At 37.2% G+C, this 18028-nt stretch overlaps 4 protein-coding genes across 5 annotated transcripts; 1 reads left to right on the top strand and 3 right to left on the bottom strand.

The window, feature by feature from the left end:
- Positions 1-5425: 5425 nt before the first annotated feature.
- LOC114717287 (short-chain dehydrogenase TIC 32, chloroplastic) lies at positions 5426-8519 on the top strand. The gene is made up of 8 exons (XM_028902392.1): positions 5426-5870; positions 6404-6635; positions 6728-6807; positions 6882-7035; positions 7280-7358; positions 7858-7942; positions 8026-8072; positions 8182-8519. The coding sequence occupies exons 1-8, from the start codon at positions 5750-5752 to the stop codon at positions 8353-8355; spliced, it is 972 nt and encodes a 323-aa protein (XP_028758225.1). The 5' UTR covers positions 5426-5749; the 3' UTR covers positions 8356-8519.
- Positions 8520-8799: 280 nt separating this feature from the next.
- Positions 8800-9746, bottom strand: LOC114717288 (uncharacterized). Its single transcript, XM_028902393.1, has one exon. The coding sequence runs from the start codon at positions 9366-9368 to the stop codon at positions 8994-8996; it is 375 nt and encodes a 124-aa protein (XP_028758226.1). The 5' UTR covers positions 9369-9746; the 3' UTR covers positions 8800-8993.
- Positions 9747-9886: 140 nt separating this feature from the next.
- Positions 9887-13636, bottom strand: LOC114717283 (UNC93-like protein 3). 2 transcript variants are annotated; one of them, XM_028902389.1, is made up of 12 exons: positions 13558-13636; positions 13356-13473; positions 12955-13212; positions 12656-12819; positions 12067-12130; positions 11860-11973; positions 11712-11756; positions 11133-11386; positions 10974-11064; positions 10624-10736; positions 10401-10524; positions 9887-10268 (listed from the first exon to the last, which is right to left on the bottom strand). In XM_028902389.1, exons 3-12 carry the CDS (start codon positions 13126-13128, stop codon positions 10083-10085), a joined length of 1329 nt encoding a protein of 442 aa, XP_028758222.1. In that variant the 5' UTR covers positions 13129-13212; positions 13356-13473; positions 13558-13636; the 3' UTR covers positions 9887-10082. The 2 variants fall into 2 exon arrangements, with proteins under 2 accessions (XP_028758222.1, XP_028758223.1); XM_028902390.1 differs by lacking the exon at positions 13558-13636 and having other exon boundaries at positions 13356-13512.
- Positions 13637-14500: 864 nt separating this feature from the next.
- Positions 14501-18028, bottom strand: LOC114717286 (UNC93-like protein 3). The gene is made up of 10 exons (XM_028902391.1): positions 17378-18028; positions 17119-17282; positions 16645-16708; positions 16438-16551; positions 16289-16333; positions 15689-15939; positions 15518-15608; positions 15247-15359; positions 15016-15139; positions 14501-14924 (listed from the first exon to the last, which is right to left on the bottom strand). Exons 1-10 carry the CDS (start codon positions 17540-17542, stop codon positions 14739-14741), a joined length of 1317 nt encoding a protein of 438 aa, XP_028758224.1. The 5' UTR covers positions 17543-18028; the 3' UTR covers positions 14501-14738.

Genomic DNA, 18028 nt, shown 5'->3' with positions numbered 1-18028 from the left:
TCAGATACTAAATGCCTCCCTAGCAAAAATTCAAATCATAATTCATCACGATGATGAGGAAGTAGTCGTTCCTATTAAACCCGGCTGCTGTTAGTTATCTTTTTGCCATCTTGTTTCCAAAATAAATGGGGCTCTGTTCAACCAGAATTTCTGCCGCAGCATTTTTTTTGTGGTTTGCGAACGATGAACAGTTTCCACACCCAACGGTACTGCTTGTATTAATTGAAGCTTGGCCCAAGAAAACGAAATGAAAGATGCAAAAGGGGATGGGATTAATTAGCTGTACAAATTAGCAACTCCCAACTAATCTCAATTAGCAATGAAATTTAAGATCGAAAAAACATGATACGACAAAATGAAAACAGGGGGGAAGTTGAGGGGCAAGAAAATGGCAAATTGTCAACATCTTGAGAAAATAGGTGCAGTGGACGGTGAGATCCAACGATGCCGTTGTCCCTCAATAATGGCCTCCACACCGCTTCCCCGTAAATCAATCTTCATTTCAGTGCGGCTAACTGCTAACATTAATAACTCGGCTGCTCTTCACCTCTAATTTCCTATCCTCCCTGACGTCCTCTTATTTACGATTTGCGTTCGCTCAGCCCACACGCTTGATTCTATAATTAGAAACTTCGCAAATGCATCCTATAAACCATCCTTATCTTTTACACGGTGTGTCCAACATGTTAATTTCATTTTCTCTTAATTAAAGCACTGGATGTAACTAAAAAATAATATCAGGATGTTTGATACATTAGATAATAAAATTTTAAAATAACATATACTCATCCGGTCCTAATTATAAGACCCAATTGACTTATTTGAAGAAATTAAGGAAGTAAGTTAAGTTGGTTATTTATAATAAATAAGTGTTGTCATTCCTAAAATATCCTTGCTAATTAAGTATATTGGCTAAAACTATCATTATTAGAAGGATTATCTTGGAAAAAAATACATAAATATAAGAGACAAAATGGATTGGGTCTTATAATTAGGACCAAATAAAAAGTTAAATTGGGTCTTATAATAAGGACCGGAGGAGTATTTTAAGTTTATAATGCTCTCAAGCAGCACAGGCTGTTAAAGCAAGAGTCTCTTGAACTTATACTCTTCCCGTCTGTTTTTATAAGTAACCTTGCACTCCATCATGTAAATCAAAAGGTTAGTTAAAGACAATAAATATGTAAAAATTGAATGTTCTTTTTCCAAAATACTATTATTTATGAAAGAAAGAGAATGTAGATGGAGATAGATGATAATTTGATAAATGAGATAATAAATGTATTGGATATTAAAATAAGTAACTAACGGGAACAAAATAGAAAATTAGCTACAAAAATTTAAAACAAAGTGCAACTATTACTTATATTTAGAAATAAAAAGGAAACAATAATTATTACTCATAAAAAAAGACGGATAAAGTAAATCACAGCATACCTGCGAAGCTTCTCGACACGAGATTCATGACACGGGTAGCAGAGATCACACTCGGACAATGTTTGGGATCCAAATCCGACTATCTATGAATGAAATGATGGTGAGACGAGGCCAATGAATATTTGTGTGAGTGTCTCTTGCATTGGAATAACAATTAGAAAAAACATCCTGTATTTATTAAAATAAAAGCATGATAAAAATCCTTTAATAAATAACAATGCTCGTCATCATCTCATAGGATTCAGATTCAACTCACGATACTAACTCCTCCGGTGGCAGTGAATATAGAAAGGCAGTTAGGTCAGGATTAAATTTAATCTTAAATATAAAACTTATATTTATTTTATTTTCTCAAAATGTTTTCATTGAACATAAAGGGTTATATTAAGAGATATTAAATAAATAATTTAGGAAGACTAACACATATTTATAATAAATAACCAGTTTAACTAATTTTTTTAATATTTTTAAATTAGTTCTTATGTAATATATTGAGGACCGGATGCAACATTTAATTCTCAGATTAGGATGATTGTACAGGAGGGAAGGACCTATTGGTCCTTTCCCCTGGCTCATAGTGTGTCGGCTGATGGGGTTGATTAGGCCATGGTCTTTGAGCTTTGACTCAACTATCAGCAAGTTTCGGCTTCAAGTACCACCCATGAGTATACCATATGCCATTTAGAAGCCCTCATGTTATTATGAGTCACTGACTTTCATTCACAAGTAGTTGTGGCGTAAACGATGGAACGAGGGTGAGGAATGAAGACGATGGCTTTCCATATGTAAATGCAAGACTAAGGAGGTGTTTGGATTACAACCAAATCATAGTTTTAGAAGTGATTTTATAGTTTACGAAATAAATATATGGAAGAGTTTATCTCGATTTGCAAAAAAATGCTTTTCAAAAACACTTCTGGGTGTTTTCAAACACCCCCTAAAGCATTTATGTATCTTCGTTAAATGCTTAGCTGAGTAGTTACTAATGCCAACAAGACGACAGTGCTTTGAACCTTTAATTTGGATTATTATTGCGCTTGCGTCTTCATCAAGTAGCCTGCTCATGATGCAACTATTTTGTGACCCTACCTAGGATTTAGAGAGTGTTCAGGTAAAAATGAAACCATAATTTTAAAGGTAATTTTAACTAAATGAACAAATAAAAAATTATTTATCTCCATTTATGTGAAAATAATTTTTTAAGTGTATGCTGCTTGCTTGGTTAAGAGATTCCTAATTTCCTTTTATTCGGATGCACTAAATTTAATAATTTTAGCCCTCAAATCTTTTGTTGATGCAAATGGTTTCTCCCTGTCATGGCAAGGGAAACTGGGAGATGCACGTCACCGCTTTGGATGTCTTCCCTTGCAGTTCCATACAACTCTCAGCAGAAGTTACAGAGCAGGCTGAACTGATGATACTGAAGCAAGCACAAATTTCAGATGGATTCGAAGATGGAGCGATGAGCGTAACAAAGAAATCAGGTATTTGGATTCATCATGGGTATGAGGGGATGAAGGAAGAGAAAAGAAATCTGATTTTTTTGAGTAGCACTTTAATGCGGTTCACGAATTACTGCAGATGCGTAGTTTAATTAACTTCTGTTGGAACGAGAATTCCTACATTTTTAGTATATTAGGGCTAAAATTGCACTATTAAATAATTTAGGGTGCTGTTGGATGTTTCGTCAGGAATATTTTTGAGGTGATAGGTACACTTTAGCCCAAAATAACTTTATAAATTTGTTTTAAGAACAAGAAAATAAAAAACAAAAGCAAATAAGACTGTTTTTTTAACTGTCTTTGTTTTAACCGGCAAATGGCCAAGTGTTTACAAGAGCGGGTCAAACTTGGGATAAGGGTATCACAAAGATGCTTGTTGTCTCACTTGAGCCACTGGCCCCAGCAGTATCTTGTACATAAAAAAAAAAAAAAAAATCTATCCTTATGTTGCTCAACTGAAGTCACAAAATGTTTTCTGAGAATGTCAACGTTAATATAGTTAACAAGAATAAAATTGGGAACAATTTATATATTTTTTACTTTCTTTTTAATGTGCATCGTGAGAACTGCCTTATATTGATCTCCACAGCACTTTTGGGATAAATGTACACATTAATCATTCTTCGTATTCTGCAAATATCTTATAAATTGAAGTATAAAACATCTTTTTTTCAAAAAAATAGCATGTCTTACGGCAATGAATAAAGGGAGTAATAAAATAGGAGAGACAGGAACAAAATGAAAAAACCGCGCGCGCTTGATAATTTTCTCTGTGCGATGGTCTGTAAGTGACCGGTCCAAAAAATTTCAATATAAAAACTAGTTAATTATTTTAAGTAGGTTAAAAAAACTAGTTAAATTAATTATTTGTAATAAATATGTACTCCTCCGGTCCTTATTATAAGACCCAATTTGACTTTTTATTTGGTCCTAATTATAAGACCCAATCCATTTTCTCTCTTATATTTATGCATTTTTTTCCAAGATAATCCTTCTAATAATGATAGTTTTAGCCAATATACTTAATTAGCAAGGATATTTTAGGAATAACAACACTTATTTATTATAAATAACCAACTTAACTTACTTCCTTAATCTCCTCAAATAAGTCAATTGGGTCTTATAATTAGGACCGGAGGAGTATTATTTTTCTTAAAATATCTTTACTAATCAAATGTATTGGCTAGAATTATTATTATTAGAAAGACTACCTTAAAAAAGATGAATAAATATGAGACAAATTATATAGGGGTTGTATATTTATGACCAAAATAAAAATCAAATGAGTTCTTATATTAAGAATTAGTAACAATTTTCATACTAGTATATTTCAAAGGAGGATTATTGATGACAAACTTTCCTTTTCAATCCCAACCAAGAAATTCAGTGAATTTTCCCGTCCATTAATGACTTGTCATGGTCCTGAAAACTACGCGTTTATTAAAATCAAACCAATTGACTCTTCCCAGGCTGCTGTATCGTGACAGATTTGCCATTTCATATAATTTAGGCAAATTTCTTGTTTATAGTTTTCTTTTTCATGACTTAAGCACTGAATTTTGAAGGATTAATGACATTGTCTATATTTTTTTTTTCCCCAACAAAAGCACTCACATCAAATTCCTTAGATCTATTATGTCAATTTTTCAATCTTACATCGTCATCATGTATCTTTTTTTGTTTCATATAAATTTATAGTTTATAATCAAATGTTAATATTTTAAAAATAAGACGCATGCCTATATATGATTAGAAAACTTGATATAATAAATATAAGTAACTTGATATAAGTATTACTCCTCCGGTCCTTAATATAGGACCCAATTGTTGAGTTGGTTTTGGTCCTAAATATAAGACCCATTTATCATATTTATCAATTTTCTCTAAATTACCCCTATGGATACTCCATCAACTATAATCAAGTAGAAGATGAAGATGGGATATTAAGAAAAATGATTATGGTATTTTAGGAAAAACTTGTCACATTTCTTATAATTAACTAACTTAACTAACTTCCTTAATCTAATCAAATAAGTTAAATGGGTCTTATATTAAGGACCGGAGGAGTATGATTTTTTTTCATTTGTAATTTAAGCAGAGATTACAGAGGATGCAAGCTTACAGCCCCATAGCTACAGAGGCAGACACATAAATATAACATATGCATGGCGGAGACTGAAGAGGGTGCTTATGTGCAGATACACAGAATCTGATACACAAGGAAGGAGGGAAATAATGAGGTACGTGAATGGATAGAGATAAGTGACGTGGGTACCATTCCACACAAGGCAGGCCAGAATGGTCGCTCAGAATATTAAACACCCCCCACCGGCTCCGATTTAATGACCCCTTTTTCTGTTTACCACTATTACCACCTACATCCGCCCGTTCCCTCCCTAACCCCCTCCTTACTCTTCTTTCATGCTTTCCCTCCCTCTCTCACTCTATCTGTCTCTTTCCCCATTTCAATTCAATTCCATAGGTCCCATTCATTCCCTGCTCTTCTCCTCTCTTCTATATACATTACCACATATCTCAACCCCCTCTCATTCTTCATTCCTTTCTTCCATCGCCCCACCCTACCTCTCCTTGTCTCTTCCTCCTTTTGCTTACCACTCTCGTGCATATTTTTATGCTCTTGTATTATTCCTCTGTGCTTTTGGTATAAGCGAACCTTCCAGAGAAGAAGAGAAATAATAATAGCTTTGAGCTTGCGTCCTGTTTGTGTTACCACTCAGGAGGGAAAACTCTGAGCTTCTCCGGATAAATAGTGTGGCCATTCCCATTTTTGGCTTCCCAGTAAATTAATAATGGTGGGTATCTTCTCCTTGGTAACGGGGAGGCCTGGTCCCAGTGGGTTTGGATCTGCTTCCACTGCTGAACAGGTTACTGAAGGAATCGATGCCGCCAATCTCACTGCCATTGTCACAGGTAACACAACTACTCCCTTGCATTTCTTCCTCATACCTTTTGTCAGACTCTGCACTTTGTTATTACTGGCTATACTACTCATGATCTAAATTACGATGAGATTACTTGATTGGTTTTTGTACTCTGGAAGCACTGGATACCCACAAGAGCTTTTTTGTTTTTCCGCTTCTTTGACTCTCAGCGTCTACTTTCTGTTTTTGTGCAAATTAAATCCTAACAACTTGGTTTCAACAAAGATTCTTGATCCCCTTTTTTTTTGTTTCTGTCGCCTTGAAATTGCCCATGATCTGTCTTTATTTTGTGCGCCTTCCTTTATCATATATACCTCCGCATCCTATGACAGATGCCTTGTAGAATTTTCGTAGGTTTCCTTCTCAGGGAGGCTGAGTTTCAAAAAGGAAAAGGGAAGAGAAAAACTACCAGAAGGGCTTTGCTAATTCTTTACTGTAGTACCTTCATAAAGCACATGGCATGACTATGATCTAAACAACATCTGTTCGTCTAAATGCTCATTAAAAAAAAAAAAATTCCAGGAGGAGCAAGTGGTATAGGTTTGGAGGCGGCGAGAGTCTTGGCTCTTCGAAAGGCCCACGTCATCATTGCTGCGAGGAACATGGAGGCTGCGAAGGAAGCTAAACAGCTTATTCTGCAAGAGAATGAGTCAGCTCGGGTGGATATTCTCAAGCTTGATCTCTGCTCAATCAAGTCTGTCAGATCATTTGTTGACAATTTCATCGCTCTTGATCTTCCTCTCAACGTCTTAATGTCATTTCTCTAATCCCCTGTCTCCTTTTTTATGAGTTACTACGATTCTGAACGGGCGCATTGGATTGAGATTGTTGGCCTTTCTGTTTCAGAAACAACGCTGGTGTCATGTTCTGCCCCTTCCAAGTCTCTGAGGATGGGATCGAGATGCAGTTTGCTACTAATCATCTTGGTAATAACAAGTTTGATTAATCTTATAACCAAAGTGCCTATCTCTTGGTTTGCTAATTCTCGTTATTTTCTCAGGTCATTTCCTATTGACAAACCTCCTTCTTGACAAAATGAAGCAAACTGCAAAAGCAAGTGGAGTCGAGGGCAGGATTATCAATTTGTCATCGATTGCCCATACCTACACTTATGAAGAGGGTATTCGCTTTGATAAGATCAATGATCAAATTGGGTATTGTTTTATTTATATTAACCCTTGGTTTTGGCTGTATTGATGAGTTACATTGGGATTTAAATTCAGTAAGAAGTCCATTCGAACCATCACTGCATAATTACACAGGTCAGAATTATTAACTTTTGTGAGTTGTAAAGAGATGGTTGAAATGGACCTTAATTGCCTCTTATTAAACGCGCTTCTTATTGGATTTATTATGTAGGACTGTGTAATTTATTATTATGCTATAATAATCTTTCAGGTACTCTGACAAAAAAGCATATGGGCAGTCCAAGTTGGCCAATATATTGCACGCAAATGAGCTTTCTCGTCGCCTGCAGGTGATCCTCCTAAAATTCTTCTGATCAACAGTTGCTATAGAAATAAATTAGTGAGAAATATATGTAAGACAAGGACCACCAAATTCGTCTATGTATTGCTTAAACTCGGTCCTCTCTACCCAAAAAAGTGGACACACCACATCCAGATAGAGATAAAAAATGACTGTAAGGATGGATATAAACCTCATAAACAATTATATTTTCTGGTCACTATTTTTCGAACGTATATGAGATAAAATTGAGGTTCACATATATTTTAAAAAGTTTAAGGCAAGTCCCCCTTTTTAGGCCATAAAAAATGCAATTTATTTCTTGAGCGTCGTGCTACTCATGGAGCCCAATCTAGTTTAACATTAGTTGAGGTCAAGATTATAACAGGACGGGAATGTACTTGTTAGTTTGCTTCTGACCACATATATTTCTCCTACGAGGGCCTACACATTTTTCATTTTTTCATTTTTTCATTTTTCGCACTCACCTTGAGTTTCTGACACTGCAGGAAGAGGGTGTGAACATTACGGCCAACTCAGTCCACCCCGGAGTTATAATGACTCCTCTTATGAGACATTCTTCCTTCCTTATGCGTACGATGTGTCTCCCTAATACCTGCTTCTACTTTTTATTGCTGATTTTCTTGTTCTAATGCGATGAAACTTCATTGAAGCAGATTTTCTCAAGTTATTTACCTTTTTCATATGGAAGAATGTCCCACAGGTACAGAACTCATTGCCCTTGAAAATTCAAATGAAAGCATTGATAAACCCCAAAAAAAAAAAATTGAGATTGTTGTAAAGGTCTCTGAACTTGTGATTGAAACTTGCAGGGAGCAGCCACTACATGTTACGTTGCCCTGCACCCAAAAGTGAAAGGTGTGAGTGGGAAATACTTTCTGGATTGCAATGAGTTTCAACCAAGTGCTTTCGCCACAGACAAAGTGTTAGGGAGGAAACTGTGGGATTTTAGCAACAAGCTGATCAAGTCTGTTTCAGAAGATTGAGTGCAGCTGCTCTTCGCCACCCAAGCTTCTTCCCTATAAGTTCATTCATAAGTTAGCAGTTTATGGTTATCAATTCTGGCACTGGGTATTTTTACGAACACTTTTTATGCATATTTTGTCTTTTGACTCTGCGCGTAATATGAGCCACAAATTTGACATCACAAGACTCCACCAGATGTCCAGCTTTGGCATGGTCCCCTTCCTTCAATCCCATCACGAGAGAGAGAGAGAGAGAGAGGGCAATTTCTGCGTGGTAGGTGACAGTTGGTTCTGAATATGTATCGATATTACCGCTTTCATACACAGACATAATCGCCGCACAAGATCTTTCGTCTCCATCATTTAACTAAATAAGGCTTAATACGAAAGAACTTGATGATAGATATCTACAAATCCTGTATCTTAAATCTGATATATATGAAACGTAATTCTAAACGAGTAATCTGGTAGCAAATTACCCCTGGAAACACGGGACACTCAGATCAATCTGGTATTTTATTTTAGTAATTAAAAGTCCAATGGGTGAAAATTTTGCAGTTTAGTGTTCGTTGAAAAACTCGATTACAACTATGTATATGTACCGCACCTGAATCTTAAACCTAATATAATTCTAAACGAATACTCAATTGGTCCCCAACTCAGGGGGTTAAAGTTTGACCATCCTCCCACAACCCCACGGCCCGAACAAAACAAGCAGAAGCAGCGACAATCACGGCCGCAAACACAGGCGGGACAATCAGATCAATCTTGGACTTGGTGAACAGCTGAGGCGGGAAACACAGGATGTCTCCCGGAACATCCAAGGGCACTCTAATGAAAGACTCAGTCTTGCACTTCTTGGAGAAGGAAGAAGAGGGCGAGATGGCCAAAACGAAAGCCGCCTCCGGCGAGAACGAGGCCACGGCCACCGTGAAGGTCAGAAGCATCGTCCAAGTCGCAGCGAAGATTAGAAGAGGCCATGAAGTAGTGAGGCCGAGACGAAAACGGAAGAAAGGAGAGAGCGAGAGAGCCATTATGGGATTAGGAGGTTGAGGGGTTAATGGGCATGAAAGAATATAAACAGAGAGGATGGGCGCGGTGAAACTACTTAATTATTGGTGGAGCGCCATAAGGCGAGATGGCGAGAGGGGTATATTGGAAACAATGATGGTTGAGCTGACCCAACTGTGAGGTGCAGAATTGGGCGTGCTTGGTGGGTTCGGTTTAGTTAAAAGACTGGAGAGCGACTCCACCACCTTAAATTCTTGCACACGTGGCAGTTGGCAGGTAGAGCAACCCCTCCACCTATGTTTATATAATTATAAACTTATTTAACATTTATATACGAGCGATACATACATCTGTACAATGAATAAAGAACCAAGCTCATAAATGGCTGATAAATAAATGGGTCAGAACAGTTTTTTTTTTTTTTTTTAAAAAAAACCGCATCTTGATCACAACTTTAAGACTCAATTTCAACTTTATCATTTATTTATCATTAAGCTCAATTTTATCTCAGGTGAGAAAATAACCGAGAAAAACAAAACTTTGATATTAATGCAGCTCATTTCTTGTACTCAGTGTAATGTAGAAAAAATGTGTAATTTTTAAGAAAATAGAGTCACATTATGTGGCTATGTCACCAAAAGGAAAAATGTAATAAAGATTGTCATATATTTTACAGGCACACAGGTACGACAATATGAGACGATCTATTACGCTCGGAGTTGTAGCAGACATTTTATTCACTCTGTGGAAGAGGAAGATGTCTTCGCTATTTTGAGAGTCACCAATAGAAAACAGCCGAATGAGAAGATTAGCGAAGCAAGCATAATCACAAGCACTGCCTGGAAGGAGATGTGAGGGCTTAGAAAGAACACGATAGCAATTGTAGCACATTGCCATATCTTTAGCTGTGCAAATGCTCCTTCCTGCCCGTAAAACCAACATGAAAATTAGTAGAACGCAAGCCGTTTAATTAGCCAAAAGTAAAAGTTCAACAGGAGGTTGCAGCGGGTTACTGAAGACGACTAGACCCCAGGAGAATAGTTTAGAAAGTTTACCGTGTCATGCTTAAATAGCATTCCAAGCAGAGCACTGAGCTGCGTATTCAAAACTCCATCACCAATGCCCAATAAAGCAGCCAAGAAAAGTGGGTACAGTGTACTCAGGAACCCGCTGCTTATCCTGTGTTATGAGTGTTCAATAAGAAATTGAGAAGATAAAGTTACAGAGTACACACACACCCACACAAAACTTCAGAACAAAGGAGTGTTAACTACTGACCTCAAATTTAGCAGAAGCAGGACAACAGCCACTGCCTGAACAAAAGCTCCAACAGAAACAATTGATGTAATAGATGTGAGACCAGAGGTAAGTCGACCAGCAGCCAGAGAGCACTGAATACAGTCAAGGAAATATGAAAGAAATCAAATCAATCCACAACAACAAATATTTATATGGTAAGGACCTCTATAAATTCAAGAGGGACAGACTCTGTTTCCCAACTCCGTGACCCAAGATATACAGACGCTCATTCTTAGCATGATTCATACAAATTGAGCAATAAGCATCAAGTTACTTCAGTTATACAACCAGCATAGGTAAGGGTATTACAGTTACGTTCTCATACTTACCATTCCATCAAAAGCCCCATATGCTGCCATTGCACTACCGACACCAGAAATGCCAAGTGCTGGAGTTACAACATACTTAGTAAATTCAGCCCTACGACAAAACCAAGTTTCATTAATAGACAAGAAGTAAAGCTCACCACACAAATCAATAGAACTTACCACACAAATGCTTGTTGTAGTCCTGAATATGCAATGAGGGGAATGATCAACAACATTCTCACATCAGAAATTGAAATGGCAAGTGATTTAGATAAAGACTTTAAGGATGAAAGGACACCAACATCAGCGTCTGGTAGCTGCCCTTCTTCCTTTTTATTACCGGTCCGACTCAGTAAGCACATAAGTACCACACCTAAGGCCATAATGCAAAGGAACACAATGAACAATAACGTTGTGCCTTTTGTACTTCCTCCCTGCAGCGATGGCAGACAAAATTCAGTCCCAAGATTGTCCAAATTTAATATCCAATCCTGGCGCTTGTGAGTTTTTGGGGAAAGCATTTATTGTTGGCCAGTGAAAGGAAAAACCAGCTCATACTTATGTTTCCTTGATAGATTTCTTATATTATACATGTTAACATATGTTCAAGGAGCATAAATTTTCAATCTTTATAAAGATAAAATAAACATGATAGTGAAAACAAACAGGAAGAAATTATGGATCACGTGCTGATTATAATAATTACAAACAAAAGGAATACAAGAAAATTTGCAACCAAAGCCCCAAGAAAACACATACCTGTCCATCTCTTAGCAAAGAAAATGTAATGAGATTTCCAACAAACTGCAAAACAAAATTATATCAAGTTTGAATTCATCAAAAAGAGGTTTTCATTTTATTATATGTCCCACATCAGACTTCGGTTAGCAGCAGAATTCATCATCACCTGGTGGAGAGCAAACATTGCCCAGAATTCCCCATTGAAGTCACCAATCACTGCTCCCTCATGCAAGTTGTAAGCTCTGGCATGACTACGTGCAGCTAAAGTAAGATACGTTCCCTGTCAAGTCATATTTAGGCTAGTAAAGATGTTTAAAATTCCGTGAAGGGCTCAAGGTGCTTTTGATTTTGGACAAGTCAGCGTTACTAGTACCTCTCCAACCCATATAATTGAAGCACTAAATCCAAGATACAAAGAGGCTGGAATCATTGTATACCTGAAAGAAAAATGTATAACCAGTAAAGAATTCATGGAATTAGTTGATATCTTTTCAGCATATAGTCATAAAGTCCAACAAGCTGATGCTCAGACATAAGAGTCAATATCAGCAGCTATAAATAACCATCCCACGAATCTCAGAAAACAACTAATAAGAGAGACATCAGCGTGTGGACTGTTATGGGTTTTCATGGGGATGATCAGTTTAAGTAGCCACCACTCTTCCTTTCATTCAACCACACTGCAGCCAAAACGTAAATTGTTAATTTGAGGCCATATATTGTACTGGAATACATGAACCGTCAACTCTACTCACCGAAAATAACTATTAACTTCAACAAATTATACGAGGGTCTCTCAAAAACTCAGACTTCCCTGCACTCTACAACTAACTAATGCTGTTTACCCCAAACTTCGTCTTGCTATTCACTCAAACTCACAGACATTTGCCCGTAATTGTAATTCTACTTTAACAGAAATGATAAACGAATTATAACAAAAGCACGGAATGGCTAGTAATTACCAATTTGGCTTCAAGTTCGCAGCGACGTACAACACATAACCACTTGTCCCAATAACCAAAGCGTTCTTTGACCCGAGCATCCGAACCACGAGAGAAGCAACCAGACTGAAAAAAGTGAAAGACGTGTATAATACACCGAGCGAAGTTGTACCCAAGTCCTGCTCCTGTAATTGAAAACTCAAACTCAGAAAGGGTCACAAAGGTATTCATATCACATTTACAAAACAACATCTTTCAATTGAATCAGGACTGGAAACTCGAAGTGTAAATTACGGGAGAAAAATTAGGCCGTGGCTCACAGTGTTCACAGTACTCTGTAGGTTCTGGGCAGCTCCAAAGGCGAGGAAGATCAACAGAAATGCCACGCTCAAGATATGAATATCCCTCGTGTGGTTCTTGGGAGTTTGAATCGGCAAATTTTCAACAGCGGCAACCAGCGGCGACTCTTCGTCGTGGGGAAGTACAGATGCCATAGCTCCCAGTTCTCGATCAAAATGGTCGACAATTAGGTAATAAAACCTAGAGATGATTTAAAGGGGCGTATTGCCGGCCAGAACCTGGCATGGTAGAGGACGCAAAGAAAAGTCAAAATAGCTTAGTAATTTAGTTAATGAGGATGAGATTATAAAACTGCGTCCATGGCCGAGAAAGAGAAAGCGGACAAGATCAATAATATCTTGGAGATTCCGAATCTTTTCACCTCTTCAGTATTGTAGTAATGTTGCCCGCGCAACTCAGCCGGTAGTTACAAGGGCCACTCTGGTTTTAGGTAGGAAGAGGAAGGATTGAGCAGGAAGAAGCAAAAATTTGGTAAATACCTGAAAATTAACGGAATAGAATTAACAAAATGGAAAAAAAAAAAATTGTGGCTCGGAGTAAAAATTAAAATTAACGGCAAAAACCAAGCAGCTTTTTCTCTATCACATCGCAGCTTGAGGCGATGAGAAGCAGTCGTGTTAGATATGAAGTGGTGACAAATTTGGGTGCTCAACAGGGATGAGAAGCATTTGTTTTCTTTAAACATTGTTTATCGTTGTTTCTTTTATTAAAAAAATAATAATAAAAAGTTAAAAGTTACTAAACCCAGATTTGATAATAACACTTTATTTAGAATTAAAAATACTGAATTTGTAAATGACAATAAATTTTTATTGATATTTTTTATTTCTTATTTAGTATTTAGTAATCTCTTGCTCTTTTTATTTTTGTCATTTTCTCTTCTTTTATTTTTCTCTCTTATTTATTTTTGTGAAAATATAATAAAATTAATTCTGGCGCCAAATGTTTGTCGGTACGACTCCTAGCCTAATTAAACACAGAATAGTGATATGCATTATTTATAGCCCCGTAACTATCTCTGCGCCGGTTGTCAAGTAGTTTCATGTAATTTACTGATTACTTTTTTTTAAGGTAATCCTTATAATAGTTACATGAAAAAGGTAATTTTAACTAACGCATATAATTAGTAAAGATATTTTAAAGAAGACAACACATATTTATTATAAATAGCTAACTTAATTAATTTTGTTAATTTGCTCAAATTAATCAACTAGTTAATAATAAGATATTATCAATAGATATGAGATATCCAAATGCTCATATATTCCCTACTACTGATGTGATATTATCGGCAAAGCCCAGCCATAGTTGTTAATTGGAATTTAGACGAGATGATACCATCACACGAGAAGAGTGTAAAATATCAGCGACGATCACGCAAAAATAATGTTAAACGGTAAACCCTAAAAGTTGTAAAAACTTACTCCTTCCACAAAAACAAAAGGCATATCGTTAACATAATGGGAAACTTGGAAGATAGTTTTCAATTTAAAGACGACAACAAACTGTCGGTTAACGCATTTAAAGGTGATTAGTTACTTATAGAAGAGGGTTACTATTATTATCGTTGCAGTAGACAAACAAATTTTGAAACTTGCAGGGAGCAGCCATTACATGTTACATTGCTCTGCACGCAATTTCTGCATGGTACGCAACAGTTGATTCTGAATCATATTTGTATCAAAATTTCCAGTGTCATTGACAAAGGTTAAAATAATGGTAGCCAGGAAGATGTTCTTCTCAATCACTCTCTGAGAAAGGAGGATGTCTTGGCTAATTGGAGAGTGAGCAGTAGAAAAGCGCCAAAAGACAAGAGTAATGAAGCAAGCATAATCACAAGCATTGCTTGGAAGGAGATATGAGGGCTCAAGAAGAACAATATTGCAGTTGGGGCGCTTTGCCACATCTTTAGCTGCGCAAATGCTCCTTCCTGCTCGTAAAAAAACCAACATGAAAAATCAGAGTCCAAGCCCTCTAACTGGTTCTCAAACATAATTGTGGAATGGTTTGATCAAGTTTACCGTGTCATGCTTAAATAGCATTCCAAGCATAGCATTGAGCTGCGTGTTAAAAACTCCATTGCCAATGCCCAATAAAGCAGCCAAGAAAAGTGGGTACAGAATGTCAAGGAACCCAGTACTTAACCTGCATTATGTGTTTCAAGTTGGCCAAGAAAATAAGATTACAGCCAAATCTCTATCTGTGTCTGTGTGAGTGTGAAACTTCAGAATACAGGAGTGTTTATAATTGACCTTAAATTTAGCAGAAGCAGGACAATTACGCCTGCCTGAACAAAAGATCCAACCGAAACTATTGTCGCAATAGATGTTAAACCAGAGGCAAGTCGACCAGCAGCTAGGGAACACTGAATGCAGTAAGAAACCATGAAAGAAATCTCATTAATCCGCTATAAAGTGTTCATATGGCAACATAACTTAGATATAAAGATGCTCCTTGTCAGGTTGCTTTAATGAAACAACCACCAAAGGTAAGGGTACCAGAGTTCAACATTCTCATACTTACCACTGTATCGAAAGCCCCATACACTGCCATTGCACAACCAACACCAGAAATGCCAAGCGTTGGAGTTACAACATACTTAGTAAATTCAGCCCTACAATAAAACCATATTTCATTGAGATAATGGAAGCAGAAGGGAAGCACAAAGTGGTGAAATAAATCTTTGGAACTGACCACACGAATGCCTGTTGTAGTCCTGAGTATGCAAGGAGGGGAATGATCAACAACATTCTTACGTCAGAAAACGAATCGGCATGTGATTTGTATAGAGACTTTAAGGATGAATGGACACCAACACAAGCATCTGATAATTCTTCCTTGTTTTCATCAGTCCTTCTGCTCAAAAAGCACATAAGTACTGCACCTGAGACCATAAAGCTAAGGAACACGATAAATAACAAAGCTGTGCCTTTGGTACTTCCTTCCTGCAGTGATGAAAAACAAAATTAAATCCCAAGATTGTAGAAACATTATGAGGACACAATTCCACCAATCAAAATATATTTACAAATCAGTTAAGAAGATGGGCATCATTGATATTTTAATAAAATTTGGACAAGGGTTCTGTCTAGCATGTATTTAGTTTTTATATGCACCTGTCAAAAGCAGCTATTCATCCTCAATGCTACGTTTGGTCCGTAAAATTGTGAGGACGGAGATAAAAAGTAATAAAACAGGACAATGTATTATATGAATAAATTGATCTCAATTTTATAAATATAAACAAAAGGACTATGAGAAAATTTGCAGCCACAGCCCCAAGAAGCTACGTACCTGTCCATCTCTAAGTAGAGTAAATGTAAGTAGATTTCCAATAAACTGCAAAATAAAATTATTTCAAGTTGGAATCAATTCAAAAACAGATACATCTTATATTTTTTACAAGAAACATATCAGACATGAGTAGCAGAATTCATCATCACCTGGAAGAGTGCAAGCACCGCCCAGAATTCCCCATTGAAGTCACCAATCACTGCTCCCTCATGCAAGTCGTACGCTCTGGCGTAACTACGTGCAGTTAAAGTAAGATATGTTCCCTGTCAAGTCATATTCAGTCTAGTAAAGATATTTTAAATTCCGTGAAGAGTTCAAGGAGCTTTTAATTCATGACAGGTTAATGTTACTTGTACCTGTCCAACCCATATAATTGAAGCACAAAATCCAAGATACAACGAGGCTGGAATCATTGTAAACCTGAAAGAAGGAAAGTATTCCTGGAAGTTGTTAATATCTTTTTCAGCATAAGGTCATAAAGGATACTCAGACATATAAAAGAGCCAATATCAACAGGTATAAACAGTGATAAATAGTGGAATGCAAAACTGTCCACTCATTAATCCCAGAAAACAGCCAGTAGAAGAGCCTTCATTGTGTAAACGGCTGAGAATTTTCACGGGTATAATCAGTTCAAATAGACTTTTCTTGTTAAACTCAAGACTTTTCTGCACTCTACAACTGCGGAACGTTCCCAAACTTGGATCAGCCCTTCTTCTCCGGCCAGATGCTTGTGTTTAGTCAGACTCAAAAAATCGACTCGTAATTGTAATTCCATTTTCTAACAGAAACGACAGATCAATAACAAGGGCAAAATGGCAGGTGATCACCAATTTGGCATCAAGTTCGCGGCTATGTACAACAAATAACCAGTTGTCCCAAGAACCAAAGCGTTCTTTGACCCGAGTACCCGAACCACCAAAGAAGCAACCAGACTGAAGAAAGTGAGGGACGTATACAATATCCCAAGCGAAGTTGTACCCAAGTCCTGCTCCTGTAAAGGAAAACTCAAACCCAAAAAGGGTCACATTTGCAGTACAACGTATTTCAATAGAACTAGGACTTGAAATAAATGTGGGCGAGGCTCACGGTATTCAGAGTACTCTGTAAGTTCTGGGCAGCTCCATAGGCGAGAAAGATCAGCAGAAATGCCACGCTCAAGATATGAACGTCCCTCGTATGGTTCTTGGGAGTTGAATCATCAGAAAGAGCAATCAATGGCGTCTCTTCGTCGTGGGGAAGTAAAGCCGCCATAGCCCCTCCAAGTCTCGATCCAAATGATCCAACAGATAGCTATCAAGGCCTATGGATGATTTGAAGAATTGAAGGGGCTACAACAATGCATGGGACAGGACCGGACGGATCAAATAGTCGAAATATCTGAATAATTTAGTTGATGACGTGGGATTATACAACTGTATTCCTCGCTACTCGCTAGTCGCCAGAGAAAGAGAAAGCAGAAAAAATTTATAATATCTTGGAGATTCCCTATCTTGTTCAGAAATCAGAATGGTGGGTTCTTCATTATTGTCACGGTAGCCCCAAAATGATAATATATCCCCTCACGTCACCGTCTCCATGAACAGCCCCTTGCCTATGTCACTGTCAAAAAGACAATACACTCTGATCATTGAGCTCTGTTTTTATGAGATGCAGTGGAGGCTTATGACGACATGCTCTCTGCCTTCGCATATGATAATTGTTTTACTTCCTCGAGGTGAAAAATACAAATGGAATAGT

Source organism: Neltuma alba, unplaced genomic scaffold (genome assembly GCF_004799145.2).
Source record: "Neltuma alba isolate B1F8T4 unplaced genomic scaffold, ASM479914v2 tig00011729_pilon, whole genome shotgun sequence".
NCBI classification, from domain to species: domain Eukaryota; kingdom Viridiplantae; phylum Streptophyta; class Magnoliopsida; order Fabales; family Fabaceae; genus Neltuma; species Neltuma alba.
This window is presented reverse-complemented; position numbering and strand designations above follow the sequence as displayed.